The 17,515-nt window shown below is 48.5% G+C and overlaps 3 protein-coding genes across 3 annotated transcripts; 1 reads left to right on the top strand and 2 right to left on the bottom strand.

Moving 5' to 3' along the window:
- Nucleotides 1-813: 813 nt before the first annotated feature.
- On the top strand, nt 814-12,804 carry SAMD00019534_117090 (hypothetical protein; the record flags this gene model as incomplete). Its single annotated transcript, XM_012893118.1, has 7 exons — nt 814-861; nt 938-3,289; nt 3,364-4,528; nt 4,615-9,426; nt 9,515-12,201; nt 12,264-12,650; nt 12,721-12,804. 7 exons carry the CDS (start codon nt 814-816, stop codon nt 12,802-12,804), a joined length of 11,535 nt encoding a protein of 3,844 aa, XP_012748572.1.
- Nucleotides 12,805-13,589: 785 nt separating this feature from the next.
- On the bottom strand, nt 13,590-14,914 carry SAMD00019534_117080 (hypothetical protein; the record flags this gene model as incomplete). The annotated part of the gene is made up of 3 exons (XM_012893117.1): nt 13,590-14,108; nt 14,185-14,617; nt 14,691-14,914. 3 exons carry the CDS (start codon nt 14,912-14,914, stop codon nt 13,590-13,592), a joined length of 1,176 nt encoding a protein of 391 aa, XP_012748571.1.
- Nucleotides 14,915-15,110: 196 nt separating this feature from the next.
- On the bottom strand, nt 15,111-17,396 carry SAMD00019534_117070 (hypothetical protein; the record flags this gene model as incomplete). Its single annotated transcript, XM_012893116.1, has 2 exons — nt 15,111-17,257; nt 17,327-17,396. 2 exons carry the CDS (start codon nt 17,394-17,396, stop codon nt 15,111-15,113), a joined length of 2,217 nt encoding a protein of 738 aa, XP_012748570.1.
- Nucleotides 17,397-17,515: the final 119 nt, after the last annotated feature.

The raw sequence follows: 17,515 nt of genomic DNA, 5'->3' as shown, positions 1-17,515 counted from the left end.
GCACCACTCAATCACTCATTCACTCAAACACTCACTCACTCAATCAATCAAACAAACAATCATCAACCACACCACACCTAAAAGAGGTGCTACAGGCAACAACAGTAAGGTGTTGAGACACATATATATTGGTGATTGATCCTTCAAGTGTGGGTGTGGTGTGTTCTCATTGGTGATTGATTATTATTGTTGTTGTTGTTGTTGTTAATGATTGATAGATTGTAGAGTAATTAGTAATTGGCCTCAAGGTAGTCTTAGAGAGGGTAGTTGGCCTCAAGGTAGATAGATAGTCACAATTTCAATGATAGACCAATAGTAATGTATGAATTCCATCTACCTACAATGATGAATTGGTTAGAATCATCATCATCATTTAATGAAGGAGATAGATACCATCCATCCCAGAGTGCACAGTGCGAGTGTCACAAAGATTGATATTTATATCCTTATCACAGACTTGTTCCACCCTGCTCTACTATTGTAGTAGTAATCCTAAATGTGTTATTCACCAGGGTCTTACCAGGTTTAGACATCAATAACGAAGAATGGCATGCATGCCAATCAAATCAACAACATTAATGGGCTTCTCCATGCTTTTTCTGCTGACACTGATCATCATGAGGTGTGGTGGGGAGAGTTAGTGTGGTGTGTGATCCACCAATCATTTTGGAATTGAATGGTGAGATGTGAAGCTCACTCAATTTGTAATCAATCAATTATTAAAATCTAGTTATAACTATATCTCATCATTCACATATAATCTATTATCTTATCTATCTCAAACAGGACAGACAGACAGACAGACTTTGGTGTATGTCAAAGATGTCATTACCAACAACATCCACTGCCTTCAACAATGTCGTATGTTTTGAATATTCCTTAATTATGTTGTTGATGTTGACATTCAAACTATCCTTCCATGCCCTACCAACTTTAGATTGATGAGACATGTTTGATGCTGTATGGAATAGTATCAAGATTGGATTCAAAGCAACAACAACAACATGTACAGATTGCAAAGAGAACACTTGGACAATATAAAGCATCGGCAACACTATCTATCGATATAAAGAATAAGACTATTGGTTGGAGTAAGGAGTCGCCATCATCGGATGTATGCCAAATATATCATGATCCAATCAATCAAGCGTTCAAGTACTTGATGGCCAAGAATGGCTTGGAACACATCAATGCTGCTGGTGTACTCAACATCAACGTGGAGTTCTTTGAAGGACATTGTTATATGGCATCATACTTCAATGGTCATGGAGTGATTGATCAATCAATTGTCGATGTCTCTGGCGGTTCACCAGTCCTCACATCATTGTTGCTTACCTTCATTATACATTGTGTGTTGGCCAAGAATAGCCAGCCACATCGCGAAGCCCTGCACTCCACACTCTCCTACCTACAACGATTACACCACGATGACAACACATCATTCAACAATCTGATCGACCACCTAAAGAGCGAGTCCAACCCAATCGATGCCAATCAACTGTTTGCCACTCTGGTCATGGACACGATCGAGTTGAATGCCGAGTTCAACGACGAGCTGAAGCAGGCTGGTCTGGCGTCGTATGTCACGAGTCAACAGTTGGAGAACGCTCTATTTGAGCAAGGCGCTGGCGCCGAGGGTAGCAGCGCGGCGACCCGTGAACAGCTCGTCCAGCTGATCAACCGACGAGACTCACGAGTCTCATGCTACTTGTCGCAATGTTTGTTCGACCTGCCTTACAACCGCCAAGACCTGCGCCAGGCATTGGCCATTGACGACACAAAGTACCGTCGCGAAGCTTGCTACCAGGTGATCAGGAAGTTTGATCAACGTGTAGAGTCTGCCAACGCCGTGCGTGTGTCGAACCAGGTTCGCGAGACCTGGCTATCGGACACCGACTCGTTCTCGCCAACGATAGTTGTGGGACGTGAGAGTCGCGCGTTCTCCAACCAAGCAACACTTTTTGCCAGCTCCAACTACATTAGGATCGACGACTCGATTCGAGAGCTAATCGTGGCGCTCATCAAGTGTTCGTCGGACGAGCATGTTAGACAGTGTTTCGCGAAATTGAAGCCACCTCAATGGGCGACAACTGAGATCCAGCAGGTTTGTGACAAGCTCCTCAAGCTCACCGAGCATCTGCAACCTGTGATTGGACGATTCCGTGCGTTGGTCTCATCGGTCAACGACAATTTGACCTCGGCCACACAGTTCCAAGGTGCCCTACAGCATCTACGCGAAGTGTTGACTATTGTCAGCACCAAGAGTGTGGCTGTGATTGAGGACACACAAAAGGTGAACCTGTCCAGGCGCGCAGAGGGCGTGCATCGCATGGTCGACACATCAAGTTCAATGCACAAGGTGTTCCGCGACCTCCATGCCGTTGTCGATGATCTGTATGGCCGTGCGCGATCTTCCATCTGGACGAACCTCTACGACTTGGAGGAGCGCCTGCACTCAATGCCCGCCGTCCCCAGCTCCTTCTCCATCCTGCTTCAACGACCAAGTGTAAGTGGCAGTGAGCGATTCAGAACGAATGAGCTCGAGCCCAAGCTGGAGCAAGAAGAGGTGCTGCAGAAGTTGGTTCGCATCGGTGGCTCCAACTTGTATATGTCACCATCGAACGATTGGGTCGAACAGGCTACCGATATCATCGAGGCCATCCCACTGTTCATCTATGAGCGCACGATCGAGGAGGATGGCAAACACACGACAGTGTTCGAGGTCGACCAGGAGGGTTTGGAGCAGACAATCCGCGCTCTGGCCGAGCAGTGGAGCAAGAACATCCAGCTCACCATCCTGTCGGAGCACGTGGCATTGGCTCGCGACCTGCTCGTGTGTTCCGATTCCAAGTTGCAACAGAATGTCGACAAGCTTATGAAGTCGGATCATGTCACACGCCACACTGCTATCTGTCTAACACTGGCACCACATGTCGATCAGATCGTTCGAGTCACTGCTCACATCGAGGCTGTGTATGACAAGATGGCAGAGAAGGTCGAGGACACTGTGGAGATGAACTGGAAGCAATCAAACTTCATCACTAGGATAGAAGCACTCAAGATGTTGCTGCTTGGAGACATGTTGACCAACACTGACAAGGTTGTTGAAGAGAGCAAGCGCATTGTCACACAGGCAATGTCATGTGAACCAGTTGACAAGAAACATCACGATCGCATCTCATTCATGGCGCTCAAGAAGCAACGACAGATGCCAGCCTTCCATCTTCTAACCACCGAGGCGCCTGGTCTCGTCGAAGGATTCATCCAAGCTGTTCTAGAGGAGGAGATGGTAAGTTTGATTGATCGGTTGATCTAGATGCACTCACTCACTAACTCACTAAATCGATCAATCAACTCGAACAGACACTCAAGAACATTGTAGAGTATTATAAGTTGGTGTCAGAGGTGCGAGAGAGGATCAATCAGTATAATAGGGAGTTTGCAATCATTGGTCGCAAGGTGATTGAGGAGTTCAGTTATCAACCTATACTGGATCAGTACCAGACTCAAATGTCATTGGATGAGAACAGAGCAATCCTACGTGTACTTGGTGATCATGTTGTAATTCAAAGACAGGTGGCATTGTTGTCTGTGCTCTATGAGTGCGACAGACTTAGTGCCTCATCATCATGGTCTCTGGAGGAAGCTGTCAAGAAGGAGCCAAACCAGGTGCTCGGTGTGATGGCGGCCAACGACTCAACACATTTGTCCGGAGCAGCATACGAGTTCATCTTTGTACAGAACAGGAATGATGCAGAGTTCCAGAGGTTGGACTTTGCTCGCGATCGCGCACAGATAGAGAGCATCATCAAGCAGTCCAGTGTATATAGACAGGAGTTTGAGAACTACGTCAAGTGCGAGTCGAGACGCATCGCCCTTGAACAACTGGATTGTGAGCGTCCCGATCTGGCGCTGCAACAACGCGCCAACAAATATCATCGCAGCCGCACTGCAATGGCTTCGACGACTGCGCGTCGCGAGGTCGTTGCCAAGCACCACCTGCATGACCAGATGTCCAACCCAAGGTTCGCTTACAGCTGTGGTGTGATGTTCCCTTCGCCATCGAGCGCCACTGGCGAGATACGTCCATCTGGCTCACGTAAGCGTTATCACTTTGTCTACGGACCAAGTCGTGTCAATCTGGGCAAGGATGAGCGCAAGTCTGTGGAGATATGGCCACAGTTTGTTGGTGTGACCGATCCCCTGTGCGCCAGACATGCCCGTGCATTCTACCAACTGATGAACTACAACCCGATCGTTCGCACGACCACCGCTGCCGAGAATCTCAAGGTCAGCGAGAACCAGTGGACAGCCCTGGTGCGCTCCATTCGCAACGTTCAGGCATTGTTTGTCGAGAGGCTGGGTGTTGGCGATATTGAGGACTTGGCATACCAATTCAATCAACGTGGTGGCCTAGCAGTTGCCGCACACAAAGAGGCCGAAGGCTACATGAGTGGCCCGACAGCAGGCTACTGCATACCCAAGGACTTGCTATTCAAACTGTTCGTGGTCACTCATCAAGACTCTCGTAAGCTGTCCCAGGTGGGCCTTCCCGCACATCTCCACCAACAGRATCATCTCAATGATGGTTGAGGTTGTTGCAGCCACAACCAGGATTCGCCAGTGCTGGCGAGTGGGAACGCTGGGCTGCCGACCAGTTCCTCAGTGAACAGGCACTCCAGAAACGATTCCACTCTCAACAATCAATGAGCAATGTACGCGAGTACTTCTCCCAATACATTGAGCTCAGTGGAGGGGTTATCCTGTTGCATATCGCCAAGCTGGCTCAGATCCTTGGATCCGTTGGTGTACCTTCGCCACTCGTATCATGGGGCCGTGACCTGCACGCGGCACTATGGAGCGCATGGGCCGAGAAGAAGATCACACTGGGCGGTGAACAAGTCAATCGATCAGTCGTCTTCCCAATGACTCGCGAGATCCCAGAGTCTGGAAAGCTTGCCATCAAACTCAATCCAAAGGCTGCCCTCCCCGAGGAGGAGTCTTTGCGTGTCCACCTCTTTGGTGTGTACAAGGGCGATGACGATCAGAAGCCCCCACCCGACGTCCGATTCGCCTGGGTGATGCGTGCATTCCTCATCCTCTCTGGACACTACCGCGAGGTCGCGCTGTCCCTGGACGAGGAGGGCCAGCTGATTGCTCGTTTGAGTTGGGTCGGCTTCTTGCCTCACTCATCCGAGCCCGAGGACATCAAGATCCGTCGCTATCTGGCCACACACTTCCTCTCGCTCGATGACTTTGACAACAACAACCAACAGCACTCAGACATGATCACCAGGCTACAACAATTGTTCCCACCTCATACAACAGTAGGAGACATCACCATCACTGCCGTGCCTGGTGTTGATAGCGAGGATCTGTTGGGCTTTAGCGCAGAGACACTCACACTTCTTGGAGACGAGGCCAGTTACGCACAAGAGTTGTTGCGCAGTCGCGGTATCTCTGTGGATCAAATGAAGGCCAACGCACAGCTGCACAGACGATTCATCGATGAGTGGATACCCCTGTCCAACCTGCCAAAGAATGAACAGCTGGCATTGAAGCGCGAGATTGGTGGCAGGATACACCCACTGTCCTTGCGTCTGCGTGGCCCAGGAGACAACTTCCTGCGCGACCTCCAAGGTCAGGACATTGTCGTGTTCTCAATAACTCATCCACAACTCCTAGCCATGAACCCGGCAACTCTACGCGACCTGATGCTCATTGGTCGACCAAACAGCTCACTTGTTGCGCATGACCATGTGTCACAGGGTCGCCATCGATGTTGGTTTGAGCGGGATGTCATGCTCTGGTATGCTGCCTGTCGTGGCATCGATGAGCAGGGCAATCGCATCACCAATTGGAAGGATCGCAGCACAAGAGGTCGTCGCTCAGTCTACAAGGCATTCGGCTGGGGCACTGACCAGTACCAGCCAATTCTAGGCACAGACCTCAGAGAGGAGGTGGCACGCCAAGAGTCTCGCGCCATCCAAGCCTACGAGTACCTGGAGAAGATTGCCAACCTCACACAACAGCAGCTGGACGACAAGACCGAGTTGGCAAAGCTGGTGCACGAGATCAACACACGTCTGTTTGGCGTTGGCCTTGTCGCCGTGTCAAAGTCTGCGCCACCCAGTCTCCACTCATCACAGTTGCAGAACGAGATCGACATACTTGTACAATACGAACAGCGTGTATTGTTGGCCAACAGATATAGACGACGCGATGTAGTCATTCGCGAGTCACTCGAATCACTCAGAGACGCACCTCATGCCGGATCCTTGTCCCCACTGGCGTTCCTTGCCATTGGTGGATACCTTATACTCAATGGATCACCGTCACGTTCCATCAATCGTTCATTGACCACTATCCAACGTGCCTTCAATCGCATCAATGGTGTGGCACACATTGATATTATCCAGTTTGAGTCCAACGAGCGCTTCACTAGCATGCTCACTCCACAGCTCGCCACTGCCAAGCTACAGCTCAAGGATCGCAAGGGCAAGATGTTCAGTGTCAAGGCAAGCGAGGAGCATGTCGAGACCGCTGTGACACGTCGCAAAGAGTTGGAGACACAGTCAAAGCGCAATGCCGTACTCAAGTTCCGCGAGAATGGATTCAGCTCACTGGGAGCCCTGCATGATCAGCTCAAGTCAACACAGATGCGCGATGTAACAATCGACTATATGTACACTACATTGCTCACACCGATCCATGACAATCTCAACAAGTTGGCCAGCAGTCTGCTCGAGGAGACATTCAACATGTCTACAATTGAGCGTTCCAACCTAACCCTTGGCTCCACGTACAACCTGTGCGCCAAGGCATTGCTACTTCTAGTCAATCGTTACAACCCTCCCAACGTCGACAGGCTGAGGACATTGATCGCCCAGATGGCCGGCCAGGCGGCAGGTCGCGAAATAGACCTTCGCAGTTGGGACGAGCTCGTGGGCTCATACGAGGAGTTTGGTGCACTCAATCAACTTTATGAATGCGCACACAAGGTCGACCCAGCAAACTGGATCAGAGTGACATCAATCACAACAGAGATCATGGCCGTGTTGTTGTTGTTGGAGAAGGCCGCACCATACCTGTCGACGTCCACTGAAGACATTGCCGAAGCCAGCGTGTGGCGTAGTTTGGCTGAGTTCTTTGCCAAGACCATCGACGATCACTACTCTGAGTACACACCATGGTGTCTTGATCCCAAGCGCTATCCACTCTTTGGTCGATACTTTGATGACATTGGAATAATGCGTGCTGATTCACGTGAGCAACAATATCAACTCTACTGGCAGTCACATCGCGCGCTCTACCGCTTCATCCGCGCGCTCATCACTACCAAGACCAACAGTATCCAGAAGCAGCTTGGCAACGACAAGACCCTCTTTGACCTATTTGTTGGCGATGTGAAAATAGCCTCATCTGGTGTGGACATGGACTCTGTCATCGTCCAACCAATTGGCGCTGGCAATGGCAACAATCAAAGATCGTTCGAACAACTGTGGCGTGTGTACAATCAACTCCGTGAGGTGGCCTTCATCAAGAATGATGGCTTCCAGACACCCGTGGTATTTGATCGTCTTGACGCCAATGACAACAAGGGCCTCGACGTCAAATCGCGCGTCAACCATGCTTTCCTCAGTCCAATCGGTCGAACACATTACTCTCGTGCAATGATGGAGGGACCGACACTTGGTGACAACCTATTCATTACACGTGATGGACTGATGCAAACGCACAACGATCGATCATTCCTCACGATCGACAATGCAGTGTTCTGGTGCAGTGAGCCACAGCTCAGACATTACTTGGCCGCGGCCAAAGGACTGTCCGCTGACAAGGTTCAATCATTCATTGCTGAGCTGGCTGCCAACAAACAACTTCACGCCAAGGGTGTGCTGGTGGCTGCACGTTTCACCTCGCCAATCATAGTTGGCAGTGTGGTCACATTGCATCACCATCATCTCGAGTCTGCGCTGTCGAATGCAGGCTACCCCTCGACAGACAAGTCACCATTCCTCTACGAGATGACCTACAACAAATCATTGTACCCGCTTATATTCAATCCAAGCGACAAGACACAAGTGTTGCTGCCACAGGAGATTGATTGGCTGCAAATCGAGACCACCCAGATCATCAATCAAACCCAAGACAGCGAGCAAGCCAAGCAGCAAACATTGGACAAGATCAGAGCACGTTTGATACCCTTTGTCAAGGAGCATCCAATCATCATTGTTAAGGGTGCGGCTGAGTCTGGCGCCAGGAACCTCTCTCGTTTCGACCTCCTCTCGAGCTCAGGCGCAAGCACCGGCACAGATCTTGACGAGACAGCACTGGACAAGGCATCACAGTTCATCTATCATGTGTCAAAGGCACAGAATGTTGTGATACAACGTGCAATCATTTGTTCACCATTGTACTGGATGAGTCCAAGTGCTATTGATCGTATGGTTGAGCGACAGATTGCTGATCATGGTGTTGCCGTTGAGCTCAACAGACATCCAAAGGACACTGTCTATGGTACACTACGTGTGATCATGTCTACTAGTGTGCCCAAGTCAGGCGACCTCACCAATCATGAGAACTGGAGCGCATCACATCCAATCGCATTGAACAGTCTACAGATCGCCACCAATGTAGGTCGCCAGGGCTCTCTAGAGATCCTCACGCCCCAGATGATCAGTCCACATCTCCAGTCCATATTCATCAGCAAGTTGGAGGATGCAGGTCGTCGTGTGATGTCGGCCATCGCACAATTTGGACCAAAGTATTGGAGCGAGAAGGTCGAGCTCTATGGACACACGATGAACTCATACCATGAGCGATTCCCTCATATCAAGGAGAAGGATGCCACGGGCACACCCATCTGGTGGCCAAGATATCTGATGTTGGACTTCATCCCCGAGCCCATCTGGGTCAGGAAGGGCACCAATGAGCGACTGAAGCCCACGGCAAGACTGCTAGACATCGTGCCATACCATCAAAGTACCAAACAGGCGGTGTTCACATTCAAGGACGATGTTGATGGTCAGGAGTTTGAGGCAGAGATCGTAGACATGCAGTTCTGGCAATTGGAACCAAACGTTGGTATTGGATTGTGGCCAAACTATTGGAAGAGAGAGATGGAGAACCAGGTACAGGTAGCCAAGAACAACAACACGTCATCAATTGATTGGTCACAGGTTGGTGTTAGTGATCGTATCGTAATGGGTAACTTCCTAAATGTTGGACAACTGTTCCTGGATACCCTGCCCAAGGACTCATGGACCATCCTGCATCATGGTGGTGGCAAGGATGACACGTCGCATCCACCCATCCCAGCCCAATCCCATCAACAACAACATCAGCAACATGTCCATCACAACACGTCAACAAAGGACATTACCGACTCATTGATCGCAGATCCTAACCTCTCTGGCCTGAAAGGTAAATAAACTCATGACTGACTCAGTCAAGGCTGACCATGTTGCTCATATGTTGTCGCATCCATCCATATATTCATGCATGTTTCTAGACACACCGCCAAAGTACTTGGAAGAGGGTCTACGGGTATTGAGTGCCAAGGATTCAAGCAAATCGAACAGCAAAGAGACATTGAAGAGATTGGTCGAACATTCATTGGATCGACAGTTGAGTAATCAGATGACGCCAGACCTGGAGATATTGGATTCAATCGATGATGATGCACTCTCAAAGATATTCTCGACTGATCATCAACATGTGACGTGTGCGATCATTGTTGGCAAGACCACGTTGATGTTCAATCACCTCTATCCATTCTTCCACTCCCTACAGTCCACCTCCAACGTACCAATCAATCTGATTGGACTACACTACAGTTGGATCGATAAGAGTGACAACAGACTCCGACTCAATAGATGTGTGGCCATGTCCCGAGACACTCGTGGTAGTGATGGCACAGTATTCATTGAGTTCCCTCTGACCCCCGAGCAGAGTGACAGACATGTCAACATCGCGACATGCTATCTCCTCGAGCTCCCCAATCAGGAAATGAACCAAGAGACGGAGTTCCATCATAAGCTCGACTCTGAACTGCGACAAGATGGTATACATGTCCTCAACGATTACCTTGGAAGCAATGAGCGATGTGATGACAAGTATTGGTTGAGATCAAAGATGACCAACTCTGGACTGTGCAGCTTATCAGGCGTCATGGTGCTCCCTACAGTCTCTCTCCCTGCGGATCTATGTGTCACCAAGGAGGACATCAGATTACATGCTCAGTCAATCATACAACAGAGCGATCACTCCTGTGGCATCATAGTTCAGCCTCAATCCAACACAACAGAGTCTGAACATGTGACATACTTCACCACCGATCAGCTGGATCAATGCTTTCAACAGGCAATAGAGTTGTTTGACATTGGATATGATCATGTCATGCTCACCCCATTTGTCAAGTCGATCAAGACCAAGAGTGATGGAGTATCATTCATTGTAAGATTGAATGCATCAATTGGAGGTTTGACAACTATTGCTATTGTCAAAGCTGGCAGTCCAAATGAAACGATCATATCACCTGGTATCCGCAAGTCAAGATTCGTCCGAGTGTCAAGCATCCTACAAGACCTCCCCAAGCCTATCACCACTTCGCACTGGAGACAATGGAGTTCAATTGCTCAAGACATCCTTGAAGAGACTGGACTGCCCATCGTTGGAATTGACATGATACTCACCTGCGATCTCACTCCATTCATTGTGGAAGTGAATGCACGTCCAGGCAGTCTCATATTTTCCGAGGAGCTACAGTTTGATCAGAATGGCCAACTAACTGGTTCAACAATGGCCACACCAGTGAGCAAGGGATTCTGGTACAATGTGTGTCGCAACTCTTCATTGAGTATCAGCAATCTATCACATTTGTTGACAAACAAGTTGTTTGTTTCACAATTATTCCAGTCTAGATATTCTTTGGAAGATCGTGTATTGATGGATCGCCAACATACAATGGTGGAGCTACTTCAACATGCAATGGCCAATGGATTTGTCAAAGAGAATCCATGTGTAGTTGCTGCTTCCAATGGAAGAGATCGTGTGTTCATGGGTCATAGTGATCTCAAAGGGCTTGGAGGATTCACAATCAATGCAACAACACAGAGTGAGATATTATGTGTTGCTCAGCTCATCTCTGATGTCTCGACATCTGGCAGCGTCATACTCTACAATGTGAACGCTCAAACATTCCCCAATGCATCATTCACAATAGATCACATCATTCAACAACTTAGCGGAAATGTCCAAGGCCAGGGACAGGGTCAAGGCCAGCCCATTCCAACACTTTGGTCAACAAAACAGTGGGACAGCTACATCAAGAGTACTCTAGCATACATACTTTCAACCAACAACGTGGACAAGTATCCAAGCTATGTTGTCCAGGACCTACAAGGATTGAAGGATCAACGCAAGTCAATCGTGGCAATATTCTCTGCAAATGGTGAGCTGGGTCTGCCTCACAGTGGTGGTGTTAGCTCAAGCTCCGCACTCACAGGTGCATTCGCATTGTCATTGGACAAAATGTTCAATTGGAAGTTGTCATTGGAGCAGCTGGCCGAAATGGACTTTGGCGAGTACTACCTTGGAAAGGCAGCCGGTGCCTCGGACAAGACTGCCCAGCTCTTTGCCAAAAAGGGTCAGATCTCTGTGGTGGGATCATTCCCTGAGAGATTCATCAAGACACTTCATTTCCCAAAGGAGATCGTTGTGATGATGGCTGAGAGTCCAATTCCTCGTCTCTCAACACAGAGTGCCAGATCATGGATTATCGATCGCATCGCTGATGGCTACATCAAGGGCAGCACAACCACTGCAGATCAGGTCACTCAATGGGCACATTCAATCATGAAGTCATTCTGTGCCACATCATTCGTCGAGGCAATAGCAATGTTGAACCAAAGGATATTCTTTGCCAAAGAGGAGACCATGCGTGTCACTGGATTGGATCAACGACAGATCAATGCCATCACCAAGTGTTTGAGTCCTAACCTGGACAACAACACCCCTCCCCTACTTCGTGAGCTGGCTGCCGGTGGACTTATCGAGACTGAGCTCCCCGAACTCAAAGACAACATATACAATCGATACATACTCACCTACCGACTACTCAAAGCACTTCCAGAGCAGTCCGATGTTGGTGGTGTGACCCTTTGGCTCAGGAAGTCTGTACTCTATGCATTGTCAGAGGTAAGTACATACTGTTATCAATCATGATTGAGCATTGAACAATGCCCTAACACAACATACAGATTGAAAGAGGTATAGAGTATAAAAGGATAATTGGTAGATGGGTGACATATGAAGAGAAGGCTAATGAGGAGACGACAAGAGAGTTGATGAGGATTGTAAAGGCAGCTCATGATGGTGACAAACAAACAGTTGACTATAGGAACAACTTTGAGACTACTCCATGGGGAGTGCTCGAGCAACACTCATGCAGTGATCAACAACTCGACAAGTACATCCAATTCCTCACAAACAACATCGATAGCGCACACAAAGATTGTAATCTTGCCCATGTGCCAGGTGGATTCCAAAGATCATTGCCAGAGATTGATCAGTTGGCTGACTCCATCTATCAACAGTTCAAGGGTTTGGCAGCACTTAGAGTAGCAGCCGCAGGTCTTGGTGGCAGTGTATGTGTACATTGTCACGTATCAGTCCACGACCAAGTATCCCAGCTACTTCAAACACATCATTATCAAGTTCGCAGAGTTGATCCAGGTTCACCAAGTGGTATCCTGTTTTCTTAATTGGATGGATGGTGGAACACACACTTATAATATATAGATGGAAGGGTGATAGATCATCTATTAGTCCTATTATGGTTAACATTCACCTATTTATACTAAAATGGTATCTCTATCTCTCTATCTCTCAATCTCACACTCTCTCTCCAATCACTCACTCTCCTCTCTCACTACCTTGCTATTCATTGTTCTAAACGATAATGTATTGTTCAATGTGTTATAACATACAGATAAACAGACATATATTAATAAAATTCCTATCAACAGAATATTACAATACTATACAATAGAATGTCCACTCTTAAAATATCCTCTAACAAACTTATTATCTATCTCAAGGATAGAGTGGCTGAGAACCAACAAATTCTCAATTCTGATCTCTATCCAGAGATCGAGACCATAGTGAAGGCCTACATGTCGGAGATATTTGCAGACTGCTCAGACATAGAGTACAACCCGGAACTAGCCATGGCCATGATAGTTGATGAGGACTTTGCTGACTTAATTGAGCAACCAAATGAATATCTCCTCAGATTCCAGGTCGCAACATTATCAGGCGCATGGTCAGAGAGGTCCACAGGGTCAGACAAATCGGAATCACAAACAGAACCAAGTTTGGATATCAGATGGAAAGTCTTAGACTCAACATTGGCTTCCCCAGCAAGTCTGCCCATCATATCTCCGAACCTGACAGCAATTTCATTGTCATGTCCGCCCTGACAGGCCACTCTTGCGGTTATCCATACTGCTGTTTTCCTGCTCAAGAGATGATGGTCATCAACTTACAATTTATTTATTGTTATTATTTCTTTAATAAAGTGTCATCTAGTCATCCTTCTCCCATGATTCCTTCTCCTTGACCTCAACCTTCTCGCCATTGTTCCAGCTGTGCATCTCCATGCCCTTTGGTGGCGCACCCTTGACTGTCTTCTTGCCAACATCCTGCCAGTTTGTAGAGAGGACCGTGCCTCCAGACTCAAGGAAGGACTTTTGCATGGCACGTCTCTGCTCCTCACTGCCTCTTGAAAAGATGTCCTGGAAGACGCGATTGAGTGGGTCGCCCTCCTTATCGTCGCCAGCGTCGATCGCATCCCAGTTCTTGTTGGACGAGTATGGCGAGGGCACGCCAGCTGGCTTTGGTTGTGGCGTGTCTACAGTACCAACGGGGCGATCGACACCAGTGTACTCGAGGTTCTCCCAACGAATGGCTCGTGACTTCTTGAGTACGATCTCGACCTTTGTCGAGTAGTACTTTGTTGTGCTATCGGCTGGCACAATCGGATCAAAGAATTCAATGTCCAAGCTATATTCGCTTCCAGTGGCCATCATGAATGATATGCTAATCTGTTTGGTTTGTCGTGGTGTAAGTTCAAGTTCATCTTTGTTGTGTTCATGTTGGTCAATAATTTGTTGTCCTTACTGATTTGTCTTGGAGGTCAATCGTTGAGTTGGCGGCAGTGACAAACTTGGCATAAACTGTTAGGGTAACATGAGTTGCTGTTTGGTACCACTCATGCTTGACCTTGGTTCCAGATGAAGGAATGGGCAATGAAGTAGGAGCTGGAGTTGGTGTTGGTGTAGTTGTAGCTGCTGGTGGCTTGGCAGCTGCAACTGGTGCTGCTGGGGCAGTTGTAGCGGCAGGTGTTGTGGTCTGAGTGACCACTGGTGTGGTTGTCGATATTGGGGCTGCTGCTGGTGCTGCTGCTGGAGTTGCCGTCAGGTTATCAGTGCCCAACTCTGCCTTTGCCTTCCTTATCCATGTTCTGAACTGTGTGGACTCTGGCTCGAGTGACAATCCCTTCTCAAACACAGACAGTGCAGTGTCATATTCCTCAAGCTCGAAGCAGAATTGTCTAATCAATCAAAGTATGAGCGAGTGAGTGAGTGCATGAATGATTGAGTGACTTGTATGTTGATGATCGTTACCCTTTCTTCAGATAGCTCTTTGGATTGTTTGGTTCTAACTTTATACAGGTGTTGATGTCGTGAAGAGCATCGTTCAAGCACTCCAACTTCTGATGGCATTGTGCTCTCTTGAAGAATGCCTCAAAGTTGTTGGTCATCTGCTCGCATGCCTTATTATAATGTATCAGTGCCTGTTCAAAGTTCTCATCAACAAAGAATGAGTTGCCCTTGTTCAATTCATCCATCCTATAATATCTCTATTTGTTATCTCTAAGTGTGATAGTTTGAAAGTGAAGTTGATACAAAATGCAAAGTTTGTCAAAGCGTACCCTTTTCACTTTTGTTGAACTTTAATTGACATTTCGTTGAATTCCAACAACATTGTTGTGATAAATATGAACAGATAAATGGATACAGATACAGATACTGAGTGATTTAGACTCAATCAACCAATACTACAACATCCCAACAACATTGATCGCCACAACATTCATCACATGAACATGTTGGTGTTGTGACAACAACTGGTGGAGTGGTCACGATGACTGGCGGAACGGTCACGATGACTGGAGGTAAGGTGACTGGTGGTCGGGTAACAGTGACCTTGTTGCAACTGGGATCGTTGACGTGAAGACATCCTTTGACGCGATCACAACTGTCGATAGTACACTTGTCTCCATCGTCACAGTTGATTGATTGGTGCTGGCAACCTTGGGCCGGATCACAGCTGTCGGTAGTGCACGCGTTACCATCGTCACAGCTGATGGTCCTGTTCAGACAGCCACGCACGCGGTCACACTCATTCGACACGCACTTTGAATGGCCGTTTCCGTTGCAGCTAACCGGCGTATGCACACAGCCACTCGAGCGATCGCAACTGTCCACCGTACATTGGTCTCCATCGTCACAGTTGACCGGAGAGCTCTGGCATCCACGGACAGGGTCACATCTCTCCACTGTGCACGCGTTGTGGTCGTCACAGGCCACTGGTCGGTGAGTGCAGCCCTGTGTACTGCTGCAGGCATCGGTCGTACAGGCGTTGTTGTCATCACATGACACTGGCGTGGTCTGGCAGCCGTTGACAGGGTCACAGCTGTCTGTTGTGCACTGGTCACCATCGTCACAGGACACGGGCGCTTGTTCACAGCCAGTCGAGTTGTCACAGTAGCCAACATGGCAGGCGTCAGAGTCAGGGCAACCCACTGGCACGTGTTGGCAGCCAACATACTGACAAGAGTCGAGAGTGCATGCGTTGCCATCGTCACAGGACATTGGGGAGTGTTGGCATCCAGTGGCGCGGTCACACGAGTCAAGTGTACATGGATCTGCGTCATCACAGCTCACTGGCGAGTAGACACAGCCCGTAGCATTGTCACAGCTCTCAACCGTACAGGCGTTCTGGTCATCACAGATCACTGGTGTGTGGTGGCAGCCCGTGGCCTGGTCACAGCTGTCGAAGGTACAAGCATTGGAATCGTCACAGGCTATCTCCTTGTTCTGGCAGCCCGTGTTCTGGTCGCAACTATCCTCAGTACATGAGTTGGTGTCGTCGCAAGACAAGGGCACGTGTAGACATCCATGGACCTGGTGGCAGCTGTCCACAGTGCATGCGTTGGTATCATCACAGGCCAGAGCAGTATGTAGACAACCAGTGCTGTTGTCACAGCTGTCAAAGGTACAGGCGTTGGAGTCATCACATGCGATGGCCACGTGCTGGCAGCCCTTGGTCTGGTCACAGCTGTCTGTTGTGCAGGCGTTGGCGTCATCACATGGTGTTGGCGAGCTCTGGCAGCCGGTCGCAGGGTCACAGAACTCCTCAGTACAAGGGTCATTGTCATCGCACGAGATTGGCGTGTTGGAGCAGCCCGTCGAGTTGTCACACGAGTCATAGGTACAGGCGTTGTTGTCATCGCACGACAGAGGATGGTGTTGGCAACCATTGACTACATCACAAGTGTCCGAGGTACATGCGTTGGAGTCGTCACAGGCTATGTTGATGTGTTGGCAACCCAGTGTGGTGTGGCAGGCGTCGTTCGTACAGCTGTTGCCATCGTCACAGGATACAGGCTTGTGGACACATCCGGTACTGTCATCACACGAGTCCAGCGTGCAGGCATTGCCATCATCACAGGATACAGCCACATGCTCACAGCCATTGGAGCCACACGAGTCGGTCGTGCAAGGGTTGGCGTCATCACACTGGATGGGCACGTGGACACATCCCGTGCTGTTGTCACACGAGTCCACGGTACAGGCGTTGGAGTCGCCACATGACAGGGGCATGTTGATGCATCCACCTGCAGGTCCACACGAGTCCACGGTACAGGCATTGTTGTCATTACATGACACGGGAGTGTAGATGCATCCAGTCGGTCCACAAGAGTCCACGGTACAGGGGTTGTTGTCGTTACAGGTGATGGGAGCATGGACACAAGCACCATTCACACAGGTGTCCACCGTACACAGGTTACCATCATCACAACCCTTGGTACATGTAACCAGACGTGGACGGCAGCCACCAGGCAAACGAACACACACATTGACATCCCATTCATCAAAGTCATTGTCAATGATTGTATCCTCAAGTGCTACATTGTTTGATTGTGTGTTAGTGAGTGATTGATTGATTGATTGGTTTCCATCAATATGATACATACCATAAGTATTGGAGATTAATCCAATAATGATCATGGAGAGTGATAATAATATAAGTCTGTTGGACAACATTTTCATAATAATATTAAGTATTGTTTAGTTTAGGTTAGTTTATATGTATATTATTAACAAAGTGATTGATTGATTGGAGTCGCTCAACAGAGGGTAATTTATAACAATCATGGATTGAC

This window comes from Acytostelium subglobosum (assembly GCF_000787575.1).
Source record: "Acytostelium subglobosum LB1 DNA, scaffold: scaffold34, whole genome shotgun sequence".
In the NCBI taxonomy this organism is placed as follows: domain Eukaryota; phylum Evosea; class Eumycetozoa; order Acytosteliales; family Acytosteliaceae; genus Acytostelium; species Acytostelium subglobosum.
Note: the sequence above shows the minus strand (reverse complement) of the source record. Positions and strands in the feature narration are given on the sequence as shown.